The sequence below is a fragment of the Arachis ipaensis genome, chromosome B07 (assembly GCF_000816755.2).
Source record: "Arachis ipaensis cultivar K30076 chromosome B07, Araip1.1, whole genome shotgun sequence".
Lineage (NCBI taxonomy): Eukaryota > Viridiplantae > Streptophyta > Magnoliopsida > Fabales > Fabaceae > Arachis > Arachis ipaensis.
In genome coordinates this window covers 43315258-43343213 of record NC_029791.2, presented here as the reverse complement: position 1 = coordinate 43343213, position 27956 = coordinate 43315258, and the positions used below count along the sequence as shown (strand labels likewise).

General features: G+C 38.7%; 4 protein-coding genes across 4 annotated transcripts; all 4 read left to right on the top strand.

The window, feature by feature from the left end:
* Positions 4556–6133, top strand: LOC107607168. The gene is made up of 2 exons (XM_016309145.1): positions 4556–5157; positions 5257–6133. The coding sequence occupies exons 1-2, from the start codon at positions 4556–4558 to the stop codon at positions 6131–6133; spliced, it is 1479 nt and encodes a 492-aa protein (XP_016164631.1).
* On the top strand, positions 8336–8827 carry LOC107607167. The gene has a single exon (XM_016309144.1). The coding sequence runs from the start codon at positions 8336–8338 to the stop codon at positions 8825–8827; it is 492 nt and encodes a 163-aa protein (XP_016164630.1).
* LOC107607166 (protein FAR1-RELATED SEQUENCE 5-like) lies at positions 20443–22709 on the top strand. The gene is made up of 7 exons (XM_016309143.1): positions 20443–20709; positions 20779–20827; positions 20871–20968; positions 21489–21548; positions 21654–22399; positions 22488–22548; positions 22635–22709. The coding sequence occupies exons 1-7, from the start codon at positions 20443–20445 to the stop codon at positions 22707–22709; spliced, it is 1356 nt and encodes a 451-aa protein (XP_016164629.1).
* Positions 22725–23978, top strand: LOC107607164 (protein FAR1-RELATED SEQUENCE 5-like). The gene is made up of 4 exons (XM_016309142.1): positions 22725–22837; positions 22930–22942; positions 23141–23200; positions 23280–23978. Exons 1-4 carry the CDS (start codon positions 22725–22727, stop codon positions 23976–23978), a joined length of 885 nt encoding a protein of 294 aa, XP_016164628.1.

The window sequence follows — 27956 nt, the reverse complement described above, 5'->3', positions numbered from 1 at the left end:
TATATCTATTTGAATCAACATCACCCTGTTTTCCTTGTTCGGTTATGAGTTATTTCTAGTCATAATTGTGAATCCTTGTTACATGGACTATTTTATTTATGCCACTTACTTTAACCCGCATTTTACTGACTCACTAATTTTAATTTACTAACTTTTTTTTTTCAAATTCTAACCGTACTACCCTTTTAAAATCTCTCTTCTGATTTTTCACTTTCCTCTAACTTTCTAACCATGGCATACTGACAATTTTTCTATTTAACTTGAATTATGATACATTTTGGATTGTAAATTCTTCCTTTCAACTTTTAAACTACTATACAATCCTTAATACGCCATTACTTAACTCATTTACCTACTTCCCATTCTCCTTTGCCACTTTGAGTTTTCTTTGTTTAATTGCCTATTTACTTTCCTATTTTTATCCATATCCTGGTTTCCCATTTTTCAGGATGTCTACCTCACAAAGAAAAGGAAAAGGCAAGGCTACTGGCAAGCGCAAGAGAGGAGATTCCTCCCAGTCCATCATTGACCTAATGCATGATTCCTCATGGTGGGAGAAGAACTTTACACAGCAGGAAAAAGCTGACCAGCTACTCCCTGCAAATGATCCAATAAAATTTGCAAACCGGTACTGTGAGCTGAAGTATCCGGCATTTGCAAACTCCAAGAATCTATACCTGGAGAGAACTCTGAGGATTCTAGAAGCACTCCAGCAGTACACCACTGAGCAAATCAAGCAAAGAGGCTGGTTTTTTCTGGAGAGAGCACTAACAGAGGTCAATGCATCTTAGGTCAGGGAATTCTACTGCAACTACTACATCACCACCCTCGATGCAGTGAACCTGAGAGGAAAGTAGATTCTGGTCACTGAGGAGGCCATAGAGGACATTCTCCGGCTCCTAGCCAAGTTCGATTAGCCTGATGGTTATTCAAAGGCTGAGGAGGACATGCGCCTGATGCAGTTTGATTGGGATGCTGTGAAGGCACGAATAGCTCTCGACCCAACTGTTCCTTGGGAGATGGGTCAGGACACCACCATGCCTAGAGGGATCAAGAGGACATAATTAAATGATGAGGCTCGGTTATGGCACCAGATCTTGAGCAACTATGTGATGCCGAGTACTCATGAGACGGAGATCCCGGCTGCTATGATCACCCTCCTATGGTGTGTGTTGGAGGGTAAAGACCTTTATCTGCCACGCTTTATCCAGCATTATATGGCCAGGGTTCATGTCCGAGGCACCCTCTCTTTTCCGTATCTGGTTACACAGCTAGGCCGTCGAGCTGACGTGCCATGGGAGGATGCTGATGAGAGACCACCAGCGGCAAAATGCAGGAAGATCATTCCTCACAGCAGGAACTTCCTAGCCTTGGGCTCCAGACCACCACCCTTCACTGCTACTGATGAGACAGCCCCACCGTCTGCTGGACCCTCTTCATCCACGGCTGCCCCTGCTGCCACCACTGCACCTCCACCTGCCTCTGAGCCCGTATACCGCCTCGTGCACTGCCTATTCAGACAGCTTGATCAGATGGAGCGCCGTAACCGACGCCGGTATGAGAGATTGGAGCGTCGCAGCCAGCGATGCTATTCGCATCTGAAGCTGATGATCCGACAGGGTGGTGACATCCCCTCCGAGCCCGACACACCATCGGAGCCATCAGAGGAGGAGGAGCATGAGCCCCAGGAGGAGACCCATCTGTAGGCAGGCACAGAGCAGGCTACACCACATCAGGAGGTTACGCATCAGATCGAGGCTGCAGATCCGGAGATCCCGATCCAGTCAGCACCGCCTCTACAGCAGCCAGACCCTCAGCCCACCACCACCACAGTGCCTCCAGCTACCATCCCTACCAGTGATGACACCCCTTCACACCTGGCTTGACTGATCATCAGGGACGATGCTTCATTTTAAGTGTGGGGAGGTCGCCATCTCTGACGTTTTATTTTGGTGAACCACTACATCTCTTTTTTCTTTTATTTTGGATATTTTTTCTGTATTTTTCTTTTTACTGTTATTTTCTGAGTACTTATACATTGCTGCTTTTATGTATTTTTACTCTATTTCCGCATTTTGCATTTTTAGTTCATATTTTTAGTTATTTAGTTTAGTTTACAATTCTGACTTATTAGTGGATTAATTATTATAGTTTACCCTTTTTAGCATAAGATAGCATAGTTAAATTGAAAAAGGAAGTAAGCTAGAAAATTAAACATAACAGATTTAAATCCATAAACCTTGTATATATAGCATTACATCATATAGTTAAGTTGACAACATTTCATCAAGGAGGAACATTAAAACTTTAAAGGCTACCCTAAATAATCTTTTTATGAGAATAATGGGAATTTTTTAACTAAACCTGTATAACATATATGAATGATATATGATGCTTGAGTTAGAGAACACACAGCCTGTGAGTCTTGAGCTTAATTGTATGGTTGCATTCAAACCATAATTTCATTCTTGTGTGTTTCACTTCTTTTTATTCTGATGTTCTTTACTTTGCTTTAATCTATATGTCCAATTATAGAATATAGAATATAGAATATAGATACATACCAAAAGAATGATCGAGGCCATCATTTGATTTTAGCTCACTTACCCCAAAATAACCTACCTTTCACATCACCCTTGTCAGCACCTTTGAGCCTTTAAAATCCCTTTTATTCTATTTAGCCATACTACTAACCTTAAGCAAAAGAACAAAATAAAATCCCAAGTTGAATCCTTGGTTAGCTTAAGATAGAAAATTATGAATAGATTAAAATGTGGAAAACCTATTGGGAACATGGATGATAGAAACAAAAGGTAAAAGAGTTAAAAGAAATAAAATAAAATTTGGGAAGCATGCTCATGAGAAATCAAAGTGATTCAATTACCATGTGCATTAAAAAAAAAGTTATTTTTCAGCATTTAAGGGGATACATAAGAACTCCTCAATGAAAAATAAAAGCAATGTACATGGGATAAAAATAAAATTGAAACATGAGCATGTAACAACAAGTGGGATAATATGGAAAAATTGGTAAAGAAGCTTGTTCTACTAAATATGTATGTTAAGTGAGATCTTAGTCTAATTAAGGATTCACTTATTAGCTCACTTAGCTTTATACATATATCCCTACCTTTACCTTGGCCCCATTACAACCTTAATTAAAGACCTCATGACTTTTGGTATTACTGTACTCTATAATTGTTGATTGGTTAGATGAAGAACAAAGTTACAGAAAGTAGGAATAAAAAGAAAAGTAGAGTGAATAAACCCAATAAACACTGAGTGACTAGAGGGTAAATACAAAATCCAGTGAGGGTTCAATAACTCATCAACATATATCTGTGCTTAATTTACTAATTGTTTTGCAAGTTTGTACAATATTTTTATTTCCCATCTCATTTGCTACCTATATGACTCCTTGAGAATGTGAATTAACTTGACTACATGTAAGCTTTATATGAGTGGATAAATTAGAATTGCATGACTCATTTAGGTAGATGCATTTAGAATAGGTTGCATTGCATAACATTCCACCACTTTAACCTTACCTTATTCTTTACCTTGGATTTAGCATGAGGACATGCTATTGTTTAAGTGTGGGGAGGTTGATAAACCCATATTTCATGAGTTATTTTGTGCTTAGTTTGAGTGATTTATTCAATCCTTCACCCACTTATTCATATTAATTGCATGGTTTTACTTTCCCTTCCTTATTATGTAATGTATGTGAAAAACATGTTTCCTAAGCTTTAAAATTAATTATTTTTAATTACCTTTACTTCCATTCGATGCCGTGATTAGTGTGTTGAGTAGTTTCAGATTTTCTAAGGCAGAATGACTTAAAGGATGGAATAGGAAACATACAAAAATGGAAGGAAAGCGCGAAACGGAGTTTTAGAGAAACTGGCATCCACGCGATCGCATGGACGACGTGATCGCATGCCAGGAGCGAAAAAGCAGCGACGCGGCCGCATGACTGATGCAGCCGCGCGACTTGAGCATAGCGCATTCGACGCGGACGCGTGACCGATGCGACCGCGCCACAAGGAAAACTTCAGATGACGTGACCGCGTGACCCACGCGGATGCGTGACAGAGGCCACGCATCAGAATTTACAGAATACGCCCCCAGCGATTTCTGAAGCCCTTTTGGCCCAGATCCAGGTACAGAACACACAGACTAGAGGCTATAAAGTGGGGGAATGCATCCATTCAAAAGGGAGCTCGCATTTTTGTTACTTCCTATGATTTAGATTTAGTTTGAGAGAGGTTCTTTCTTACCTTGCCAAAAGTTGCTTTACAGTATTTGTTTATTTTAAATGCCATTTATTTTACTTGTCATTCAAATCACTTGCTTCTCACCTTCTAAACCCCGATTACAACCTTTATAGCCAATAATAAGAACATACTTCCTTGCAGTTCCTTGAGAAGACGACCTGAGGTTTGAATACTCGGTTAACAATTTTTAAAGGGGTTTTGTTACTTGTGACACCCAAAACATTTGTAGAAGGGATTTCTGTCGGTTTAGAGACTATATCTACAACGCGACTGTTTTTATGAACTTCTTCACTGGCGAAAATCCTCTCATCAACTACCAAACCTACCAACCACCACATCAAAGACAACCACCTCAACCCAATCAATCACAAGCCCCTCAAATCACATATCCCTCCACATCTCCCAATCAAGATGATACACTCCGATCCATTCTTCAAGGACAAAAAGAACTTCAAACTACACTTGCCTCTGGTCTTACCGGTCTTACATCTACTCTCCAAGCTCTTCTCGCCCGCATGGAACCATCTACATCCACTCCTCAAGCCTCAAGTTCTAGTGCGATACCCTCTCAACCGCTACCCAACCCCAATGGTGGTATCAACGCCATTACCTTGAGGTCCGAAACCAAATTGCAAGAGAGGAATCCAAAGGCACCTATACCAATGATAGTCACCCAAGATGAGGAGGGAATTGAGATAGAAGAAATTGAAAAGGAGAATGAGGCACAAGAGGTAGTTGAAGATGAAGTCCCTCAACCAAGAGGTGAAGTCTCCAAAGATGAGAAGGTCTTGGAAGAAGAAGTCGCTCAACCAATTCCATTTCCCACATTAGCAAGGAAAGCTAAGAAGCGTGTAGAGCTTGACCCCAAAATGGTGGAGATGTTGAAGAAAGTTGAGGTAACTATCCCTCTCTTTGATGCTATCCATCAAGTACCTAAATATGCAAAGTTTCTTAAGGACTTATGTATGAACAAAGATAGAATTCATGAGTTAGAGACTATTCCATTGGGGAGTTCTATTTCGGCTTTGATGGGAGCACTACCGGAAAAGTGTGGTGATTCAGGCCCGTGCATGGTTACTTGTACTATAGATGGAGTTCAATTTATTGATTGTATGTGTGATCTTGGTGCATGCGTTAGTATTATACCTCTTTTCGTTTACCATATATTGAAGCTCCCACCATTGAAGCGGTCGGCGGCTAGGTTTGTCTTAGCGGATAAGAGCATAATAACTGTGACGGATATTGCAGAAGATGTGTTGGTAAACATAAAGGGTTTGATATTTCTGACTGATTTTTATATTCTTGAGATGCCACCTAGTGAATCCGAAAGGACATCATCCATCTTACTTGGGAGGCCATTTTGGAGGACCTCTAGGTTCAAATTGGATGTTTATTCGGGAACTTACTCTTTTGAGATCGACGGGAGAGTCGTAAGTTTTAGCCTAGATGAAGCGATGAGGCACCCACCGGAGAACCATTCCATATTCTGGTGTGACTTAATTGATAACATTGTGGCCGAAGTGCATTATACAAAGCTAGATGAGAAAAGTATGATTGAAGAACCGAATGAAGAGAACACCTCACCCCTTCCGGCACCACCGGAAATTCATCAAGTGTCAAGTCAAGAGAAAAATATAGAATTGAAACCACTACCGCCCCACCTAAAGTATTCCTACCTTGATGAAGCCCACAAGTTTCCAGTGATTGTTGCAAGGGAACTCACTCCTCAACAAGAAGAGAAGTTTCTACATGTTTTGAGGGAGAACAAAAGGGCCATAGGGTGGAGCTTGGCGGATCTAGTGGGCATAAGCCCCCCAAGTGTACGAGCACCGAATATTCCCAAAGGAAGGAGCTAGACCCGTTCAACAACCTCAAAGGCGACTAAATCCTACCATTCTAGAGGTTGTAAAAAAAGAGGTCACCCGGTTATTAGAAGCGAACATCATCTACCCCATTTCGGATAGTGAATGGGTGAGTCCCGTTCAAGTTGTGCCAAAGAAGTCCAGGGTGACTACAATCAAGAATGAGAGCAGGGAGCTTATAGCAATAAGGGTGCAAAACTCTTGGCGGGTGTGCATTGACTACCGACGGTTGAACACGGCCACTAGAAAGGATCATTTTTTGCTACCATTTATCGATCAAATGCTTGATCGGCTATCTGGTAAATCTCATTACTATTTTCTAAATGACTATTCAGGGTACTTCCAAATTCACATTGCTTTAGAAGATCAAGAAAAAACAACATTTACGTGCCGCTTTGGAACTTATTCCTATAAGCGTATGTCATTCGGCTTATACAATGCACCGGCAACTTTCCAAAGGCGCATGATGAGCATATTTGCGGATTTTCTAGAGCAATGCATGGAGGTATTCATGGATGACTTCAGTGTTTATGGGACTCTTTTGATCATTGCTTGGATAACCTTGCAAAAGTGTTGGAGAGATGTACTAAATCGAACCTTGTCTTAAATTTTGAGAAGTGTCATTTTATGGTTAGGCAAGGTATCGTTTTAGGACATATTGTCTCCAATGATGGTATTTCAGTAGATCCAGCAAAGATCAATGTTATATCTAGCTTGCCTTACCCCTCCTCCGAGAGGGAAGTCCGTTCGTTCCTTGGACATGCAGGTTTTTACCGAAGATTTATCAAGGACTTTAGCAAGGTAGCATTGCCTCTATCTCGATTGTTGCAAAAGGATGTTGAGTTTGACCTAAGCAAAGAGTGCATAGAGGCTTTTGACAAGCTTAAGGTGGCATTGACCCAAGCTCCCATCGTGAAAGGGCTGGATTGGAGTCGGCCGTTCGAAATAACGTGTGATGCTTCAAACTATGCGGTGGAAGCCGTGTTAGCACAACACGAGGGTAAGAATCCATATGTCATAGGCTATGCATCAAAAACATTAAATGGAGCCCAATCCAATTACACTACCACCGAGAAAGAGCTATTGGCTATTGTTTTCACTTTGGATAAATTTCGAGCTTATCTACTTGGTTCTAAGGTGGTAGTGTACTCGGATCATGCGGCATTAAAATATTTGTTGGCTAAAAAGGAATCCAAACCGAGATTGATTAGATGGGTTTTATTGTTGCAAGAATTTGACTTGGAAATCAAAGATAGGAGTGGTTCGCAAAACCTAGTGGCGGATCACTTGAGTCGCCTTGAGCACACCAAAGGCAATGCCACTCTTATTAATGATTATTTTCCATTTGAGGGCTTGCAAGCAATCTCGAAAGTCATTCCTTGGTATGCGCCAATAGCTAATTACTTGGTATCCTGCACCTTTCCTCCTAATCTCTCCAAGCATCAAAAGGATAAGCTAAAAAGTGAATCCAAATATTATGTATGGGATGACCCATACCTTTGAAGATGTAGAGCGGATCAAGTAATTCGGAGGTGCATTCCACAAACCAAATTCCAATCAATCTTGGAAGCTTGCCACTCTTCCGAGGGAGGTGGACATTATGGACCTCAAAGGACGGCAAGAAAAGTCCTAGATTGTGGATTTTTGTGGCCAACTCTTTTCAAGAATTCCGCTCTCTTTTGTAAATCTTGCTCTCAATGTCTTTAGATTTGGTAATATCTCCAAGAAGGATGAAATACCCCAACAAACCATGCTATTTTGTGAAATTTTTGATGTGTGGGTATTGACTTCATGGGGCCATTCCCAAACTCTAACGGTTTTCTCTACATTATACTTGTCGTTGATTATGTGTCCAAATGGGTGGAAGCGATACCCACCCGGACGGACGATGCTAATGTAGTCCTTTCTTTTGTGAGGAATAATATAATTTATCACTTTGGATCACCACGAGCAATCGTTAGTGACCAAGGTTCACATTTTTGCAATAAAAGAATGGAAGGACTCATGAGGAAGTATGGCATCATACATAAAGTAGCCACGGCCTATCACCCACAAACGAACGGCCAAGCCGAGGTTTCCAATCGAGAGATCAACCATGTATTGGAAAAGATTGTGAAGCCTAATAGAAAAGATTAGAGTGCCAAGCTTACCGATGCACTTTGGACCTACCGAACGGCGTACAAGACGCCAATTGGCATGAGCCCCTTTCGGTTGGTATATGGCAAAGCTTACCATTTACCGGTGGAAGTAGAACATAAAGCATATTGGGCCGTCAAGGAGTGCAATCCAAGTTTGGGAGGTGCCGGAATTGAGAGAAAGCTACATTTAGTGGAATTGGAGTGTTTGCGGTTGGAAGCCTATGAGAACTCTAGACTTTACCAGGAGAGGATGAAAGCCATGCATGACAAAAACATAAGAAGAAGGGAATTTAGAGCCGGTGATCTAGTCCTCCTCTACAATTCAAGATTGAGATTGTTGCCCGAAAAACTAAGGTCAAGATGGGAAGGACCCTATCAAGTGGAGAAAGCGGAACCTTATGGGGTCTATCATTTGTGCCATCCCTCAAGTCCGGACATCTTCAAGGTTAATGGGCATCGTCTAAAGTTATATCATGGTGAAAAAATGAAGAGCAACAAGGAGATTGAGGTGTTCCTTTTGGAAGATGCACCCAATGGCAAAGGGAATTGAGCTAGTGACCGTCCAACTTAAGGACATTAAACAAAAGTGCTAGGTGGAAAACACCCCACCATGGTGAGATCTACCTTTTTGTCTCTTTTGTATATAGTTCTTGAACTCTCTGTTGATTTGTGATTGCTTAGCTATAGAATTGTTGGGATAGATTTGATTTTGGTTGCCTTAGATAAGTTGTTCATGAAGAATTGCATTGATTTTAAGTAGGTGGATTGATAGTGTGGTAGAAAACACCCCATTTTTAGGTAATGCATGGAGTTTTGGGTGTTTTTGGTCCCTTTGGCTTGCTTGCCTACTAAATTTGTCATAAAAATGCATTTCTTCATGTTATCCAAAAAAAAAAGGGGGGAGGATCCACGCGTGGGCGTGCTAGACACGTACCCATTGACGGCCTTCGCAGCTCCTGATACAAAAATCCAGAGAGTTATGCGAGAATTGAGCCAGCACTGAGCCCCACGCCTGACCCCACTCACGCGTGCGCGCACCTGGCGTGAACGCGTCCATGATTCTGAATGCGCAACCCACGCGTCCGTGTGGGCGACGCGTACGCGTCGACTGCGCCACCTGCACCCCTGGTACATTTTCCAGAGAGTTAGGAAAACTCTGGGATGACACTATGCCCTGCGCCTAACCTAGCTCACGCGTGCGCGCACCTGGCGCGTACGCGTCCTTCTGCTGGTTTGCGAATCGAGACGTAAGCATGCATGCCGCGTCTGCGTCGATCGCACAACTCCAACTCTTGGTACCATTTTCCCGAGAGTTGCGCAAATATTGCGCTAACACTATGCTGGGAGCACGACTCCCACCGACACGCCAGTGTACCTGATGCTTGCGCGTCCATCTGCTTCATGCCAAATCCACGTGTGTGTGCACTGTGCGCGTGTGCGTTGATCTTCCTGCAGCTAACTCCTGGTACCCAGACCAGAGAGTTGCGCGAGTTTTGGGCTAACATTGTGCCACTAGCACAACTACCCTAACACGTGCGCGCCACTTGCGCGTACGCGTCCATTCTTCTTCTGGTGCCCAGGCGTACGCATGGGCGACGCTTCTGCATCCTTACTATCTTCTGCCCATCCATGCGTATGAGTAGAGGGCGCGCTCGCGTCGATCCCATGACGCAGAAACACTGCAGCGCGCCCCTTTTCAAATGCTTTGCTTCTTCTTTCCACTTCCATCTTACTTCTCTACTCCAAACCCCCTTCTTCAACCACTTCTACCACCCTCTCTCAGCCCCTCTCACTGGCGACACTGATCACCGGCAACCACCACTTCCGGCGGTGCCACACTCTTCTCTCTCCTCTCTTTCCCCATTTTTCTTCTCCTCCCTTCTCACTTATATTCTCCATTACCTTCTTCCCCTCTCAAGGTATTTTCACCTTTCCCTTTTCTTTTTTTTTTACTTCTTTCTTTTTCTTTCTTTAGTTGCATTTCCTTGCTTTCCTTCTTAGTTAGCTTCTTATTCATGCTTACTTGTTTGTTTGCTTTTTCCTTTCTTTTTTCATTTTTTTTCATGGGTGTTGAGGGTGGAGATTTCTCTTGCATTAGTGGGTTAATTAGTTATATTTGATTTCCTTGCAATATGTGGTGCTCTATGATGATTAGTAATGTTTTGTGGGATGCTACATTGTTACTTTTCCTCCATTTGTTTATTGCTTAAGGGTTGCACACCAAGTGTTTGATGAAAGGCACATATGAGTTTTTATTTCAAATTTGACTTAGTTCTTCCCACTTAGTGTCCTTTCCCACTCACTTGCTTATTCCTATGTGCATTGAGCCTATTACTCTTCATGTTTCATATTTCCATGCTCACCCCTTATGACTTGCTTCTTGTTATTGATGTTTGAGTGTATGCTTCTCATGCCTCTTATTTGCATGCTTATATCCCTCTTGCATCACATGCTAGTGACTTGGCGTTGTGTCCATTGTTGTCTTAGTTACATGTTGCAGCTGTCATGTATTTAAGACACTATTTCTCTTATGGCCTTCTTTCTCACTTGCATGATTACCATTTATGAGTGTTTCTTTGAGTTTAATGTCTCCTCCTTTTTCCCTTTCATAGGATGGTCATAAAAAAGGATAAGGGAAAGGCGCCGAAGAAACCGCCTACTAAAAAGGCCCCTCAAAGATCCACCAACAAGGGGCACCAAGCACCTAAGGCTAAGCCCCTCCTCAAGAAGGCAAGGAGCATCGCTAATGTTGATGCACTAGAGAAGGATAACCCTCCGAGGGATCCAAATAAGTTTTTCAACCGATACTGTGAGCTTGTATACCCCATGATAATTGAAAGGAACTATCACGCGGATCCTCTTCTTGCCCCTCCGGCTCATGTTGTTCCGTTTGTGATACCCCGCATCGAGCGGAGGCAATGGGGATTTCTCATGAGACAACCAAAGGAGGCCAACCTATCTTGGGTGGTGGAGTTTTACTCCAACTACCACTCACCTTCCATGAGACAACAACAGGATGCCAACCTATCTTGGGTGGTGGAGTTTTACTCCAACTACCACTCACCTTCTCTTGCATTGGTTTTTGTGCGTCGAAAGCAAGTCCCCATCACGAAGGAAGCTATTCAAGGAGTGCTTAGGACCGGGCCATTATCGGATGGGATTGACGCTTACCAAGAGTTCTTGTCGCAGCGTTGTGAATATGGTTTTGATTGGGATGCCATTCTCCGAGTCATAGCCCAACCGGAAGCATTTTGGATTCATGGGAGAATGAGACCACGGCCCAAGGGCATTGATGCCCATTTTCTCACTGTAGAGGCTCAGGCATGGGCCCAAATCTTAGCCCATTATATGCTTCCAAGCACCCACGGGTCATCTATCACCATCGAGCTCGCCTTATTGGTTTGGTGCGTGCTTACAAAGAAACCGGTCAACATCCCATCTATCATCCGACAAGCCATGGGGCGTATCCATGCTAAGGGAAACCTACCCTTCCCCGCTTTGGTGACCGAGTTAGTTGCCGCAGCCGGGGTTTCCCGAGAGACAAAGGATCGGAGGGCCATGATCCCGGTAGATGGCAATGTTGTCCCAACCGGGAAATATCTCAAGCCTTCGGTGGACACCGAGAACCTTGACATGGCCATTCCCAGGGGCATCTCCACTACTTCATCCGCACCACCGAGATCATCCCACCAACGCCTTGAGGATCTCCACGAGAATATGGATCGTTATGAGTGGCGGAATCAACGCCGGTATACTTATGTGAAGAAGCTTTTAAGTGTTGTGACCCCACCTATGGGGGAACCGGAGATCTCCACATCTACCACAACCTCAAGTGAAGATAGCGATGATGAAGGAGATGATGGACACTCCGGAGCCGATCACCCATTGCACCTCACTCATAGCACGGGGGACTGTACTAACTTTTAAGTGTGGAGAGGTCGGTCAACTGATCTCCGTAGGTAACACCCGAATAAACTTTGAATCTCTTTTGTTAATTAGGATAGATTGCATGATTAGGTTTTTGCTTTTTGACACCATTTGCATGATAGTTATCTCTTGCTAGGTCTACTTGGTTAGAGTAATGACTTCATATCCAAGGAACTAGAATTTTAGGGCAACCCTACCAATTTTAGGTCCATTGTTGTATGTATGAACGCATGTATATGATTGAGGCCATCATTTCGCTTAGCCACTCACCCAAATGGCCTTACCTTATAACAACCTTTGTAACCAATTTTGAGCCTATGATTAACCCACTTGTTCTTAATTTTAGCATATTACATGCCAAAAGTAGAAAACCATGAATGTCCTTATTTGAATCTTTGATTAGCTTAGGCTAGTGTGTGTGTGTCATTCAAGTGTGGGAAAACGGGGGACATTCGTTGAGGTAAGAGCATGTTGTTGTTTTTGCTAAAAATATTGGGAAGTGGGTACATACTCATGTGTTGACTAAATATGTAAGACCACATGCGGTGACAAGAAAAAAAAAGGAAGAGAAAACCAAAAAGAAAAAGAAAAAAAATGAATAATGAAAAAGAAAAAAAAAAGAAGAGAGTCGAAAGAAAAGAAAGAGGAAAAAAGAAAGAAATAAAAAGGGGACAAAATGCTCCAAGGTAAGGCTCAATAACAATCAATGCATATGTGTAGTGATCAAAAGAGAATGCATGAGTATGTGAAAAAGTGAGGAATGGGTAGTTAGGTTAGTACATAATTGTATAGGATGTTATATAGGTTAGGCAGGGAAGCTTAGGTTAATCAAAGGATTCAAATTTTAGTCCACTTGGCCATATATATAACCCTACCTTGACCCTAGCCCCATTACAGCCTAAGAAAAGACCTCATGATATATGTATACATGCATAGGATAATTGTTGATTGTTAGAGGAAGAACAAATTTTGGAAAGCATGAAGTAAAGGATAATTGAGTGATTAACCCTATACATCGAGTGAATAGAGTGCAAACACTTCCGGTGAGGGTTCGAAGCCCAATTCCTTGTTCCCGGCTCTCACGAGCGTTCTTCCTGCAAGTTAAGCGCATTTCACTTTGATGTTTGAATTGGTAGAGTTCATATATCATGTTATCATTTTGCCCTACATACTTATATATGTTCTTGGAAGATTGATTTGCTTGTGACCAAGTAGATAGTAGCATTCATCTTAGTTGCATTCATGTAGGTAGATTGCATCTCATGAATCTCATTCTCTTGTGATCTTTTGGTCTTTTGCTTTCCTTTAGCATGAGGACATGCTATAGCCTAAGTGTGGAGAGGTTGATAAACCCCATTTTTAGGGTTTATCTTGTATGGATTTTGAGGATTTTATCAATGGTCTTTCACACTTATTCATATAAAAATGCATGATTTTGTGTCCCTTTCCCAATTTTACTTCATGGATGGAAACAGTCTTCTTTTTCACTAAATTAGATATATTTTAATCCTCCTCTATTACTATTCGATGCCGTGATCCGTGTGTTAAGTGATTTCAGAGTCTATAGGGCAAGGATGGCCTAGAAGAGAGGAAGAAGCATGCATAAAGGGAAGGAGCATGGAAATTGGAGCTTTGGAGTTTTGCGCAGCGACGCGTACGCGTGCTTTGCGCGTACGCATGGATGCGCACCACCAAGATCGGCGCGAAGAAGCCGAAGCCAGAAGCCGGCACAATTGCATGGCTAAGCCAGAACCTCATGGACGCGCATGCGTGCTTCACGCATGCGCATGGATCGTAAAGCTCCAGGGACGCGTATGCGTGCTGTGCGCGTACGTGTCGATGCCCGCACGTGACTTTTAAAGAGAAAACGTGACTGGCAATTTCTGGGCAGTTACAGACCCTGTTTGGAGCAGAGTTCTGGCGGGAAAAGGCATAAGAAGACCAAGGATTGAAGGGATCCACATCCATTCACTCATTACACTCATTTTCTAGATATTTTCTTAGTTAGTTACATTTTGTAGAGAGAGAAACTCCAACTTCTCTCTAGGATTTTTCTCTCTCCATCCCAATTTCTCTTGGATTTCTTTGGTGAGATCAATTGCTAATTCAGTTTTACTTTGATTCAAGTTGTAGATCTACTCTTCTCCACTCAATTAGTGTTCTTGTGGTTTGATTCACTTTGGATCTTAGATTTGAACTTTGTTACTTTGATTTTGATTAATGAATTGAGGTATTTCATGTTCATTGATTTCAATTGTTTGATTGTTGATGATTGCTTGAAGTAGATAGCTTGAATTCAATTCCTTTTTCTCAATTTCATAATGTCTCTTACTATTGCTCACCAATTGTTTGAGGAAATGACAACCTTAGCTATGGAGTAGATTCCTCTTTCTTGGCTTAGGGGTTGAGTTGTTGGAGACACTTGAATAGTTAATATCAATTGTTGATTACCAATTGGAGATTGCTAATTGACTTGTAAGTCACTAAAGCTAGACTTTCCTAGGGTTAGACTAGGACTTGTGACTCAAGTTGGTTATTTTCACTTGACTTTCTTCCATAGTTAGAGGTTAACTAAGTGAAGCAATGATCAATTGTTGTCATAATTGATGGAAGCTTGATGAGAGGAAAATTGTGTGGTATAGAATTTCACTAATGAAATCTCGTTGCAAGTATAGTTTCTAAACCAACAATAATCCTTTCATACAAAATTTTGTTTGTCACAAGTAACAAACCCCTAATAATCCTAATAACCAAAGTATTTAAACCTCGGGTCGTCTTTCAAAGGAATTGCACGGTAGTGTTCTTGTTATTGGTTATGAGTTGTATATTTTGGGGTTTTGGATAATAGACACGAGTAAATGGCAATGGAAATGTAAATGATAAAGCGATCTTGGCAAGGTTTGGTGGTCAAGGATCTCTATCCTTATTACTAACCACAACATGAGAATTGGCAAGGATCAATCCCATTAAGTCATCCTCTAACTAGTAGTAAAGGAAAGTCAAACGAGCTATATCAATCCAAGTCCATAAGTCCTAACTCTCCACTAATTCAATTAGTGAGAACTAGAGTCAATGGCTCCCAATCATCAATTACTTGGAAATTAGTAACTCAAGAGTTCCTAAGTTACCATCTCAAGCCAAGAGCATAAAATTCTACTCTAAAATCCAACCAAGCATTTTATCAAATACTTGGAAAGTACAAAAGGAAGGCATAGTAAAATCACAACAAGAATGAATTCTAACAACAATTAAATGCAAAGAATTAACAACAACAATCAAAGAAATCACAATTAACATAAATTACCTCAAATTGCATTAAAAGAAAATAAAAGAACAAAAGTAGATCCACAACAAAATATAGAAACAAAATAAGGGAAACTACAACAAGCGAATAGAAGAACAAGATGTAGAAACAAGGAATTGAAAGGTAGAAGTAGATGCAAGCAAAGATTAAAACCTAGATCTAAGAAATTCTAACCTAAACCTAATCCTAATTCTAGAGAGAAGAGAGAGCTTCTCTCTCTAAAAAACTAAACTAAAACTAGATCTAATGTGTAATGTGTGATCAAAGATGCATTCCCCTTCAATCCTTGGCTCTTTTAACCTTTTCCCGCCAAGATTCAACTCCAATGTGGGCCAGAACCTCCTCAGAAATCGCCAAGCACGATTTCATTAAAGAAGTCACGTGCGGACATCGACGCGTACGCGTCCCTGGAGTATTGCGCGATCCACGCGTATGCGTCTAGTGCGCGCGCGCGTCCATGGGCACATCCCAAACCTTTGGCTTTCCATGATTTCTCCACTTTGCATGCTTTCTCTTCACTCTTTTGATCCATTCCTAGCCTTTTTCAATCTGAAATCACTAACAAACACATCAAGGCATCTAGTGGAATCAAAGGAAGATAAAATCATCAAATTAAAGACCTAAAAAGAATGTTTTCACACTTAAGCACAAATTAGGAGACAATCACAAAATCATGCTATTTTATTGAATAAATATGAGAAAAGATTGACAAAATACTCTAAATTCAACACAAGATAAACCCTACAAATGGGGTTTATCAAAGCTATAATGATGGAACTTCCAATGCTCACCCTTAGCCAAGGCTTTTATCTTGATTGATTGTTGTTCATTTTTGTTAGCTTGAATTCTTACACCAAAATCTCAAAACTACAAAAGACTTCCTAATCAATGATGTGCATTCTAAGGCAATTTCTAGGGAGGACAACTCGGGACTAATACTCTCGGTTATAGATTTTAGAGTTGTTTGATGTAAAATTTGCGTGTCGGTTAGACTATACTCACGATTGGATTTATTGCTAATTTCTACACTGGCATAAAAATCTCTCATCAATGACACTTGAAGAATTTAATATCTTTCTGCATAGAGATAGTACACAAAGAAAAGTTAGAATTACCTTTATTTCTTGTAGAATCAAGCAACTTCTCCTTAGAGTCAACACCCTTTGTTATGCCACCATTACGAGACTCTTTGTGATTCCACTTTGGATTGGCTTGAGATAACTCCTTTGCCACTCTTCTTTGTTGTTGCCTTTCCACCTTCATCGCCATACTGACTAAATCTTCTATCTACACAGAATAATGTAATTCTACCACATCAACAATAGCTTTATACAAACCACCTATAAATCGTGCCATAATAATCTTGATATCATCTTTTATGTTGGCCTTAATCATAAGCATCTCCATTTTTTAAGGTAGTCTTTAACTGAATTCAAGCCTTGAGTTAAATCTATGTAACCTCTAATGCTCTTTCCTATAGTAGTATGAAGGTATAAATCTCTTTTTCGTGAGGCACTTCATATGATTATAAGTTTCTATAGGGTCCATCGTCTTGTCTTCACTAATCCATCCCACCAAAGCAAGGTATAAGTAGAAAATACAATTGCTGCCAAGTAAACCTTCTTGGCCTCAAAGTAATTATGACAAGCAAAAAATTCGTTCCATTTTACGTTTCACTCCAAATAAACTTCAAGATTGTTTCTCCCTTTGAATGATGGTATTTACATCTTTATGGTAATGATATTACTATCTTGTCTTCTGTGTGGAGATGTTGTAGTCCTATCAGAGTCATCATTAGAAGGTATATGATTCTGACGCCAATTCCAAAATGTTCCATATTTAGTACTTTTAGACAATATTTTTGTCACCTCCTGTCTGCATTCTTTCAATTCATTCAAGAAATTAGCTAAGTATTGAATGACTTTTTGCATCATTCCTATATCAACTAAAGTATCATATAAGTGGGTTGGCGTAGCAATAAACCTTAAAAAAATATTATAGAAAGGATCTCGCAATCACTCTCTCATGTGTTTTACTCAAAGATAGACACTTGTGTTTACTCTCAAAATTAGTTTTTACTCTCTATTGGATTTAGCACTCGTATCTTTTATCACTCTTGAATCTCTTTAATTGTTATACTATAGAAACCAAATAAAAAAGTAGAAGAACTCCATTAACAATAGTTAAATTAAGTCACAAGTGCAATTGGTGCAATAAAATAAGAGAACAAAGTATGACATAATAAAAATAAAAACCAAACTAACAAAACAAAATAAAGTAAATGTAATAACAAAATTAAAAATATATATGAATATATATAATTTTGTGTTTTTTTTTCCAAATTGTGTAGGACAAATTTTAGTGTATTATCATACACATAAAAAACAATTAGAGTAAAAGTAAAGCCTTGTGGATACGTGGTTCTGAGAATAAAAATTATGGGACGAGGGTGAAGTTGTAATTGAAATATCCTAAATGAGAAACAAAGACACTGCAAACAAGAAACTAATACTACTATAGTTTTCTTTTTTCCAAGAACACAAAACAAGGACATAAGATTATGAGTAGTGTACGAAAAAAAATAAACATAGACTAATAAAAATTAATTTAGTATCTAAAATTTGATACCAAATAATATGAAATAGGACTTAAGATAAGAGGAAAATTAAAGAAAATGACTCATTCTATCTCAATTTGATTTTCTGATACAACAGTTAAGAGAATCACATTATTTCTCCTATTTATATCTAAGTTTTTCAAAAAACTGATACGTACTTTAAATATACGTGATATAAAGAGTTCAAGTATTATTTAGAAGTTATTAGTTTATATTTTTATAATGTTTAATTTAATTTGATGTATTTTGATTTTATTTGTTTAGTTACTAAATTGGACTTTATGTTTGTAGATTTAGGATTTTCTTTATTTTAACCTAATAAAAAGTTCTAAATACCTCCTAAATTATTGTAGTCATAATATAGAATGATTTAGATGTTTGAAAAATTCCTTTTAGATTTCGTGATAAAATTATGGTATAGATAAGTGAGGTTGAATGAATCATTCTCTTGTTGCATTGGGGAATTAGATAGAAGATTGAGTGAGTTCTTTCGATTTAATTCCTAAACTATGGTGTACACAAGTTAAATTGAAGAGTCCTTTTTTATTGTATAAAGAAATTAGATAAAATATAGATTGATTTTTTTTATATTAAATTTCAATCTATCCCTTTTATTTTTTGTTTCAATTTCAATGTATCTTTTTTATTCAGTTTTTTGTTTCTCTTTTTTTTTTCTTTATTATTTGGTATTTTCTATTTCAATTTATGTTTTTCATTCAATTTCAATCCTTGACTCTTTCTTTATCATTTGGTATTAGATTTTAGATATTATATTAATCTTTATTAATCTATATTTGTTCTTTTTATTATGTAAAAAAAAGAGTTTACTGTCTCTGGCATCATTATTTATGTTCTTGTCTTCTTTGTCTTCCTTGTTATGTTTTATTATTGTTTTTTTATTTTTGTTTATTTTATTATTAAAAAAATATACATTGCAAAAAAAATAGAAATTATCCTGTATTCGTTCTTTTCATACACTATTTTTTCAACTACAAAATTTGAGGATGAATCTTTTTTGAAGAGGAGGAGAATAATATATGATTCAAATATTTGTCATATGAAAAGTTCAAGTATTATTTAGAAGTTATTAGTTTATATTTTAGAATATTAAATTTAATTTTATGTATTTTGATTTTATTTATTTAATTACTAAATTGAGCTTTATGTTTGTGGGTTTAGGGTTTTCTTTATTATAACCTAATAAGAGGTTATAAATACCTCCTAAACTATTGTAATCGTAATATAGAGAGATTTAGATGTTTGAAAAATATTTTTTTGGTTTCGTGATGAAATTATAGTATGGACAAGTGAGGTTAAATGAGTCCCTCTCTTGTTGCATTGGAAAATTAGAAAAGGTTGAGTGAGTTTTTCCGATTTAATTTCTAAACTATGATATAGATAAGTTAGATTGAAGAGTCTCTTTCTTGTTGCATTAAGAAATAGGATAAAACGTAGAATGATTCTCTTTATATTCATGTTCAATCTATCCTTTTTATTTTCTATTTCAATTTTAATGTATCTTTTTTATTCAGATTGAATTCTTGTCTTTGTGTTTATCTTTTTTTTTTTATCAAAAACTCAAAAAATTTTATTCATCAAAATTTAGAAAAAGTGACTAAAAAGTCCTAACCAATAAAAGTAAAATAAATTAAAATAAACATAAAATAAATTTTAAAATAAACACTAATAAAGTGATACATGTTTAATTCAACTTAATTACTAAGAGTTTTCAATGTAACTCAAAAATAATAAAATGTTTAATTTTTTATAATCGTTAATCACTGCCTTGATTAATTCTAAATGCATATGTTAAATAAACAATTTAGCTATGTTTGTGAAATTTCTTTTATTCTTTTAAATATTATTCTTTAATTAGATCACTTGGCATATGACCATTCTAAATTTATTTCGCAAAATTCGTATCAAATGCTAATAATCTCTTAATGACATTTAATTGATTAGCATATATATAATGATTATTGAATATCGTTGAATAGCATCAATTTTGAACCAACCAACACGAGGAAAAGTGTCCCTGATGACATTGTATAAAGTTATTGTAAATCTCGACGAATTAGTAACTAATTAATTAATTAATTAATTAATTTTTATTTAAAAAATTAAATTTTATAGTTTAATAAGGTAAAAATAATTAAATATAAATTTTAACATTAATTTTAAAAGGAAAAATATACGTTACCAAGAGAGAGTCTGCCAACTATTACCAACACAAATTAAAAAAAAATTAAAATAAATTTATATGGCTAAATTAGGTTTAATGTGGGGTCTATGAAAAATATTTTGAAAAAGTAAGGAAATGATAATCGTGGATCAGGTTAACCTCAAACTAGAGAAACCCAATACCCCAACCCTTTCACGCAACCTCTTTCCTAAGAAACCATCGCCGAACCTCTCTCGTACAATTGGCCAAAATTTTCAGTTACCGGGACGCCGCCGTGCCCAGTCCGCTAGTGACCGTTTCTCCCCCCCGCCCCAATTGGATGCACCAACAGCCTCGTGGAAGATAGATGCGACGTGCGTGCATGGTGGTGTCGCGAAACCGTTGTGTCGTGAACTATATCAAGTAATATCTCCGTCCTGATTTTAGTAACATCAATAAGAATCTGCAATAGCCTTTCCATTTGCGACACAGACCCTTCCTCGAGCACCGATTTCTGGTGTATGTGTCTGCGTTGAGGCGAGTATATCACAATATGTCCATGGATACACCAATTTTTTAAGAAGCATTGTACGGCAGTGTGTATGATGTGAGGGAGAATTCTAATTCCACCGACGTTAATGTTCTGTGTTTGAGTGAAGATGACACACCACTTGTAGAACAGGTAATTCTTCTGTTAGTAGCGTCTTTGCTTAGGCCTTCCAGCAACCTTTTTTTAATGTTTTAAATCATGAGTTATTAACAGGGATTCATTATGTTGCATGAATTGTGTTTTATTATTTTTTAGTTTATCATGTGGAGATGATGTTTCCAACTTTGAGTAATTTTTTTTAATTTATTTTTATGGTTATAATAGTCCATAGTAATTTTTTATACCAGTTTAGTTTGGTTTGTCCATTAGTAGGTATTATCAAAAGTTAGCAGGGATACACTTTGTTGCATGAATTGTGTTTTATTATTTCTTAGTTTAGCATGTGGAGATGATGTTTCTAGCTTTGAGTATTTTTTTTTTGAATTTTTTTTAATTTTTTTTATGGTTTTGATCATCGATAATAATTTTTTATACCAGTTTAGTTTGGGTTGTCAATTAGTAGGTATTTTCTATTTGTTGGCAAAGTTTTTATTAGTGTTGAATGGTCGATGTGTATCTTGTTTGGTGATATGTCCTCGTTTATCGATTTTAGGAGAAAGAATCTGAAGACGCTATTCAGAAAAAGGATGATGCTACGGTAAGCAATAATGAGGTGTGAAACATATTTTATTCTTCTCGCAAAATTAGTGACATATTGGAAATTGTTTAGATTAATGTGGTTTGTGTTGAATGATGCGTTTTGTGAATGAATTTGCAGGTCCCGGATCACACTGGAATTCCAATGGAGGAAATCCCGTACGTAGGATTGAGATTTGATTCGTTACAGCAGGCACAAGAGTTCTATTCTAATTATGCGAAGAAAGTTGGGTTTGTGACGATGATTAGGAATACAAACTTTGACAAGACCAGGAAGGAATTAAAGGTACCTATTAATCAATCGATACACTGCAGTTGTGAAGGTTATTGGGAGTCTCGAGTGAAGGCGGCAATGCGGGTAAAGAGAATAACAATAGCTGGGTGCAAAGCAAGGATGTACGTGATGCTTGATAGGCATAATGATAATTGGCTGGTGACCAAATTAGAATTGAAGTACACCCATGCGTGTTCTGCCGAGCAAGCTGTGCATTATAGTGAGTACAGGAAACTGACCATGCATGCCAAGTGTGTGATTCAGAACAACGATGAGGCTGGCATACAGCCTAACAAGACGTATCTCGCACTGGCGAACGAGGTTGGTGGGTCATCAAAGTTGGGTTACTCAGAAAAGGATGTTAGGAACTATATAACGAGGAATTTGCGCTGTGCTGATGTAAACGAAGATGTGAAGGAAATGATTAGATATTTCATGCGAATGAGAGATATAAACCCGAATTTCTTCTATACAGTTGATGTGGACGAAACTAACAAGTTTAAGAGTGCGATATGGGTAGATGCAAGATGCAGAGCATCGTATGAATATTTTGGAGATGTGGTATCATTTGATACAACGTACAGAAGGAACAAGTATGTTTGTGTTCTTGTCTCTATTATAAGGGTTTACATTTTTCCAACAATATTGTGATTTAGTAATTTTTGGTTGTCTTTATTGCAGGCATGGACTTCCGTTTGCATCTTTCGTTGGTGTCAACCATCACGACACGTCCACACTACTTGTATGTGCTTTGTTGGGTAATGAGAAAATTCCTAGCTTTGAGTGGGTCTTTAAAAACTGGTTGAATTGTATGGGAAATCCCCACAGGCCATCATCACGGACCAGTGCAAATCCATATTTGGCGTAATTAAGAATGTCTTCCCAAATACTAGACACCGATAGTGTATATGGCACATAATGAAGAAGCTACCACATAAGCTCGGAGGATATGCTAAATACAGGGAAATAGATGATAAAATGCATGGCACTGTTTGGAATGCCCGTTCTGCAGAGTCTTTTGAGAAAGATTGGTGTGCATTCGTGAATGAGTTTAACCTACACAAAAATAAATGGCTATCAGGTTTGTGCTTTATAGTGCTCTTATGTTCTTTTTGGATGGTAGGTATGTTTGGAAGGTTCGGTTTTTACTTTACTCGAATTCAGCCCCCGTTGTCATCGGATGATTGGTAACCTATTTGGATACTTTTACAGAATATCTTTATTTGAGACGTCGATGTATAGTTGGTTCACTAAGTCTTTAGTGGTGTACTGTGATATAGCTATTTATTCATGATGATGATTCCCGATTTGATATGTATGTTTTGGTTTTGTAGACCTTTACGAAGATCGTCGAATGTGGGTTCCAATATATTTCCAAGGTGAATTTTGGGCTGGTATGAGAAGTACCCAACGGAGTGAGAGTATGCACGCCTTTTTCGGTGGTTACCTGCACTGTAAAGTGGACTGATTCAGTTCGTGCATGAGTATGACAATGTGCTTGGGAACAAAGAGCAAAAAGAACTGAAGGATGATGCTGCAGACTCTAAAGGAGTTGCCCCATGTTCATCGAGCTCTACAATTGAAAGACAATTTCAGTGTGAGTACACAACCTCTAAGTTTAGAGAAGTCCAACATGAATTCAGTAAAAGAGGGGATTGTTTAGTCCGTGGGGTCACTCAAGAGGGTGATTTGTTTCGGGTGACCATGAACGAGCAATACCTACTGTATGGGGAGCCTAGATCTTGGAAGTACAGTGTTGAGTTTGACCCCAAGACACACAAGGTTCGGTGCGAATGCAACATGTTTGGATCCAGAGGTATTATTTGTTGCCACTGTCTTGCTGTGTTGTTTTATTATGGAGTAGACACAGTACCATCTTGCTATGTTATCCCTCGATGGAGCAATAATGTACAGAGAAAACACACTTTCATCAAGAGCAGCCATGACGAGAAGCGATCGAACGAAAGCCACAACTTATTTAGACGACTGTGTTCACACTTCTACAATGTAGCACAAGATTTTGTGACATGCGAAGAAGAAGCAGCCATGTTACATTCGGGTCTTGATCAGTTAAGGTCAAAGTTGCTTGATTATCGTGCGAACTTGGTGTCCAGGCGTGTTCCAAGTTCACAAAATAGCACAGTCACACAGGGCGACCCCCATCTTGGTTAATCTGACATCCAAGGTCCTTCAAAGGTTCCAACGAAGGGTCGGCCGAGAATGAAGAGGCTTGGATCTGAACTCGACGCCTCAATCAAGAACTCTATGCGAAGAAAGAAGAAGAATCCACCGTTGGTATGTGTTTCCTTTTTCCATAGTTTCAAACCACTTGATAACTTGACTAAATGGATAAATTTGTTACTGTTATTCACTTTTTGTCTATGCATGTTTGTTATTTTTAGGATGTTCATCAAGCATTGAATCAAGATGTAGTGGGTTGTTCTGCTAGGAGAGCGAATGAATCACAAGAACATGGCGGGTTCTTGTCGTTGTTAAACTCATTTCGGCCTACTTAAAAGAATTTTGATTATAGATTTGTATGGAGATATCCCTTTATTAAGAGTAACCTTTTTACTCTAATCATTGACAATTTATTTAGGTTGTTAAATAAATAAACATTGTTAACAATGATATATCATTATTTATTGAGTTTATGTTCACTGATTAATATTGTTAACTCCTGACAAGTTTGTTAACTTTAAAATTTGCTAAGCATTGAAGGTTATGTGATATTGAATAACAAACACGTAAGACACATCTCACGGAAGACACATCCATATGAATACACCTAATTTAAAGTCATAATTGCAGAATATACTAAAGGCACATTCGTAGAAGACACATCTCGTAGAAGACACATCTCGTAGAAGACACATCCCTATGAAGACATTTCCTAGAAAGTCACATCTAGAAGACACTTCCTGGAACAAGACACATCCCTATGAAGACACATTCGTAAAAGACACATCACGTAGAAGACACATCCCTACGAAAACATATCCTAGAAAGTCACATCTAAAGACACTTCATGGAAAAAGACACATTCCTATGAAGATACCTCGTAAAAAGTCACTGCTAGAGGATACTTCTAGAAAAAGATACATCCATATCTAGCCACCAGCAACAAGTCACAGCAAAAAACACCTCTCCCAGAAAAGACACATCTGAATTTAAACAGCATCCAAACCAAAACATTGGTAAAAAACACATGTACTGTGTGACAGATCTGTGGAAAGCCACCTGTAACAATCCACGGCTAAAACAGACACATAAATTAGAATTTACACCTCCACCAGAACACAGTTCCGTTTTCAGTCACCTGCATGCAAAATGTGAGTAACAATGCATGACTAAGATAAGTAAAGACATCTAGAGACATGTAGGAACCTCAACAGGTGTATTCATTGACAACAATTACACTTAAAGAACGCATTAGTTGTCGAGCCTGTGCACAAAATTATCCCAAATCAAGGTGCAAAAGACAAAATCCATATAAACATGTAATGCATTATCGTTGAATTAACTAACAAAGTTTGTCAAGGTCTAAAGTGCAACTACCTATAAACAACCTAACAATCCAAAATAAATAGTCTCATTGTGTAGGAAAAGTAATTTGTCTAGTCCCAATAAAATATAGCATAGGATGTGAGGATATTCCCTCCACATGTAAACAATGACGTTATCTGGAGCCTTCATCTTCCCATATGTTAGCTCCTTTTGGTGGACTTTTTCTTTGGCTTTCCTCCAACCCGCCGAAGTATGCTCTTTGTATTAGGAGCTGTGAATGGAGTTCTAACCTCCATACGTTTGTTCCTTGGTTGGTTGCAGCGCACAGGAGGTCGAGCACGGCTGTCAAGGGCATTCAAGGTAGCTCCAATGGATACATTCTTGTGACATAGGATGATGTCCAATATTATTTCCAGCCTGTATAACTTGACGACGTCCTGCATATAAAAATCAATGTTAAAGAAATGCTTATCGGTACAAACATTGACATGTGAATACAAAATATGGTAATAAGGTATATAGGTTAGCGAGCTCACATATTCCCAGTCATTTAGTTTCTTGTCTTCGGTCCAGTACTCCATGTATTTTATTGTTTACACACCACAGTCAAATCTAAGCGAACGGAAAAAATGCAATTTTATTAGTGGAACAACTTAATGTAACTAAACAATTAATACATTGCAAGATCTTGGAGTGAAGAATCACTCATTTGGCTGAATTGGCACGGAGGCATAAGTGCAAGGCAGGCCTTTTTGTGTGGGCCTATAAGTTGAGATGGCCACCTTGCAATGTCTTCAATGCCTAAGACACAAACAACTAAACTTAAACGGAATACTACAAGAACAGTTAAATAGAGCTTAACAGGGATGAGTTGGTGAGGTACCGCATATGAATCTAGCCTGCTCCGTGCTGTATCAGGTTTACTATATATGCTATCTAGTATAAACAGCCTTTTTCCGGATACATCAAATGCATACACTCACCAGTGACGAGTGATACATACAGGGAAAAACCACTGCTCAACCAACCATTGTAACTAGGTATATTACTTGCATTTACAAAGAAAAACAAATATCTTTTGTGATGGTGCTATGATTATAGTAAGTTATTGCACTACAAACATACGTACCCAATTTCTATTTGAAGCGATTTCCTTGTCGAAATATCTAGTATCAGCACCAAAGTTTTGACCCAATCCGACATACGTTGGATTCGGTCCATCATGATAGTTTTCCAGATTCTTTGGGACCAAAACCATTTCCTGTACAAGTACGAATTATCAAAAGTTCATAAATTGTACTGTAAATAAATGATTAATATTGACGTTTCCTTACCAGAATCCCCAGACACACACAATAAAAGTCACGCGTGATTCTTTTGAGACCTGAATCATTGAATGCGCAACACATCCAGTGTACAACCTACATAACCGATTTGTAAACTCATCAATGTCGACAACGCGTGAGCAACAAACAAACTACAGAAACATGATTTTTTGTTACATACACTATTATTTAGCCATGCACGTGATCTCAGTGTGCACACATCCTCCCTTGATAGCACTAGGTGTGGTCTACCCTCATATGACGCCAAAGTTTCATGGATATCAAGAGAAGTGTTCACAGCCCATCCTCTGATTCTTTGTTCTTCCCGCTCGGTGATTTTTCGACCCTGAAGTAATGGATGAATAGGTCAGGGAGGAGAGGGTGAGGGTGATTTAAAGAGTTGCGTCAGACCAAGAGAGAAAGAGGGGCGTTGTGGACTTGGAGTACGGTAGGAAGAACCTCTAGGAATGATTGCCTGGATCGGGTCTATGCTAATGGGTCTCGATGGGTAAACGCCTTTTTCTATATTTGCCCATATCATTTCGCACTCCGGATCCCGCTGAGATAAGATGGCAGGATGCCTGTTTGGAATTAAAAAAAAATTGCGGTGGTCAACCTTAGGAATTGTTTGGGAGGCTATTTAAACAAAAAAAAATTTATACTACTACCGAAAACAATGTTATGTAGTAATAACTTGCCTGTCAAAAAATTCAGAAGAATATTCCTCAACCCCTGGAAACTCAACCAATTCTGTTGATGGTGTTTTTGGTTCAAGAGCAACTGTCTCAGTTGGTTGATTAGTTGATTGTGACTGCATGCTTGTGATGATTTTCCCTTCTACCATACCGCGCTGAGGTGTCTTCCTTTGAAGAGTTTTGATGCGAATTCTGATGCCAATGGGCTGGTCATCATCGTCATCATCTTCTGAAGTCTCTGTTTGATGGGTTGTGCGCAATGATGCCCTGCTAGATCCCCCCTTCATGGTGGATCCCTGAAACCACAATATCAAACAAGTTTTTCACAAACTCCTCAAAGTGCTTTCACAGTACACAGAGAACCCAATGCTAAATGACAGAGCATTACACTTAGGTTTATTAAATAATGGCACAACCAATAACCAGTTTAACCATAACATTAACCCTTGCAGATGTTCCAAACTGCATAGCTGCAAGTAACAAATACTAACAAGGAACATCTTGCTCACCTTAGGGTCCTCTTTTTCCTTTGTCTTATTAGTCGTGCCTGCATCCTCAGCCCTCATAAATGATTGGGGTGTCATCCTTGATACAGATCTCCGGCGTAATCTCTTTGCAATTGG

What these genes read in the sequence shown, in the direction of transcription:
- LOC107607168 (XM_016309145.1), top strand. Translation starts at nt 4,556, where the DNA reads ATGAACTTCTTCACTGGCGAAAATCCTCTCATCAACTACCAAACCTAC. An exon ending in GACCCCAAAATGGTGGAGAT is followed by an intron (nt 5,158 to 5,256) that starts GTTGAAGAAAGT and finishes GAACAAAGATAG; the next exon opens with AATTCATGAGTTAGAGACTA.
- LOC107607167 (XM_016309144.1), top strand. Translation starts at nt 8,336, where the DNA reads ATGAGCCCCTTTCGGTTGGTATATGGCAAAGCTTACCATTTACCGGTG.
- LOC107607166 (XM_016309143.1), top strand. Translation starts at nt 20,443, where the DNA reads ATGATAATCGTGGATCAGGTTAACCTCAAACTAGAGAAACCCAATACC. An exon ending in TGTGTCGTGAACTATATCAA is followed by an intron (nt 20,710 to 20,778) that starts GTAATATCTCCG and finishes TTTGCGACACAG; the next exon opens with ACCCTTCCTCGAGCACCGAT. An exon ending in ACGACACGTCCACACTACTT is followed by an intron (nt 22,549 to 22,634) that starts GTATGTGCTTTG and finishes AAATCCCCACAG; the next exon opens with GCCATCATCACGGACCAGTG.
- LOC107607164 (XM_016309142.1), top strand. Translation starts at nt 22,725, where the DNA reads ATGAAGAAGCTACCACATAAGCTCGGAGGATATGCTAAATACAGGGAA. An exon ending in CCAAGGTGAATTTTGGGCTG is followed by an intron (nt 23,201 to 23,279) that starts GTATGAGAAGTA and finishes GGACTGATTCAG; the next exon opens with TTCGTGCATGAGTATGACAA.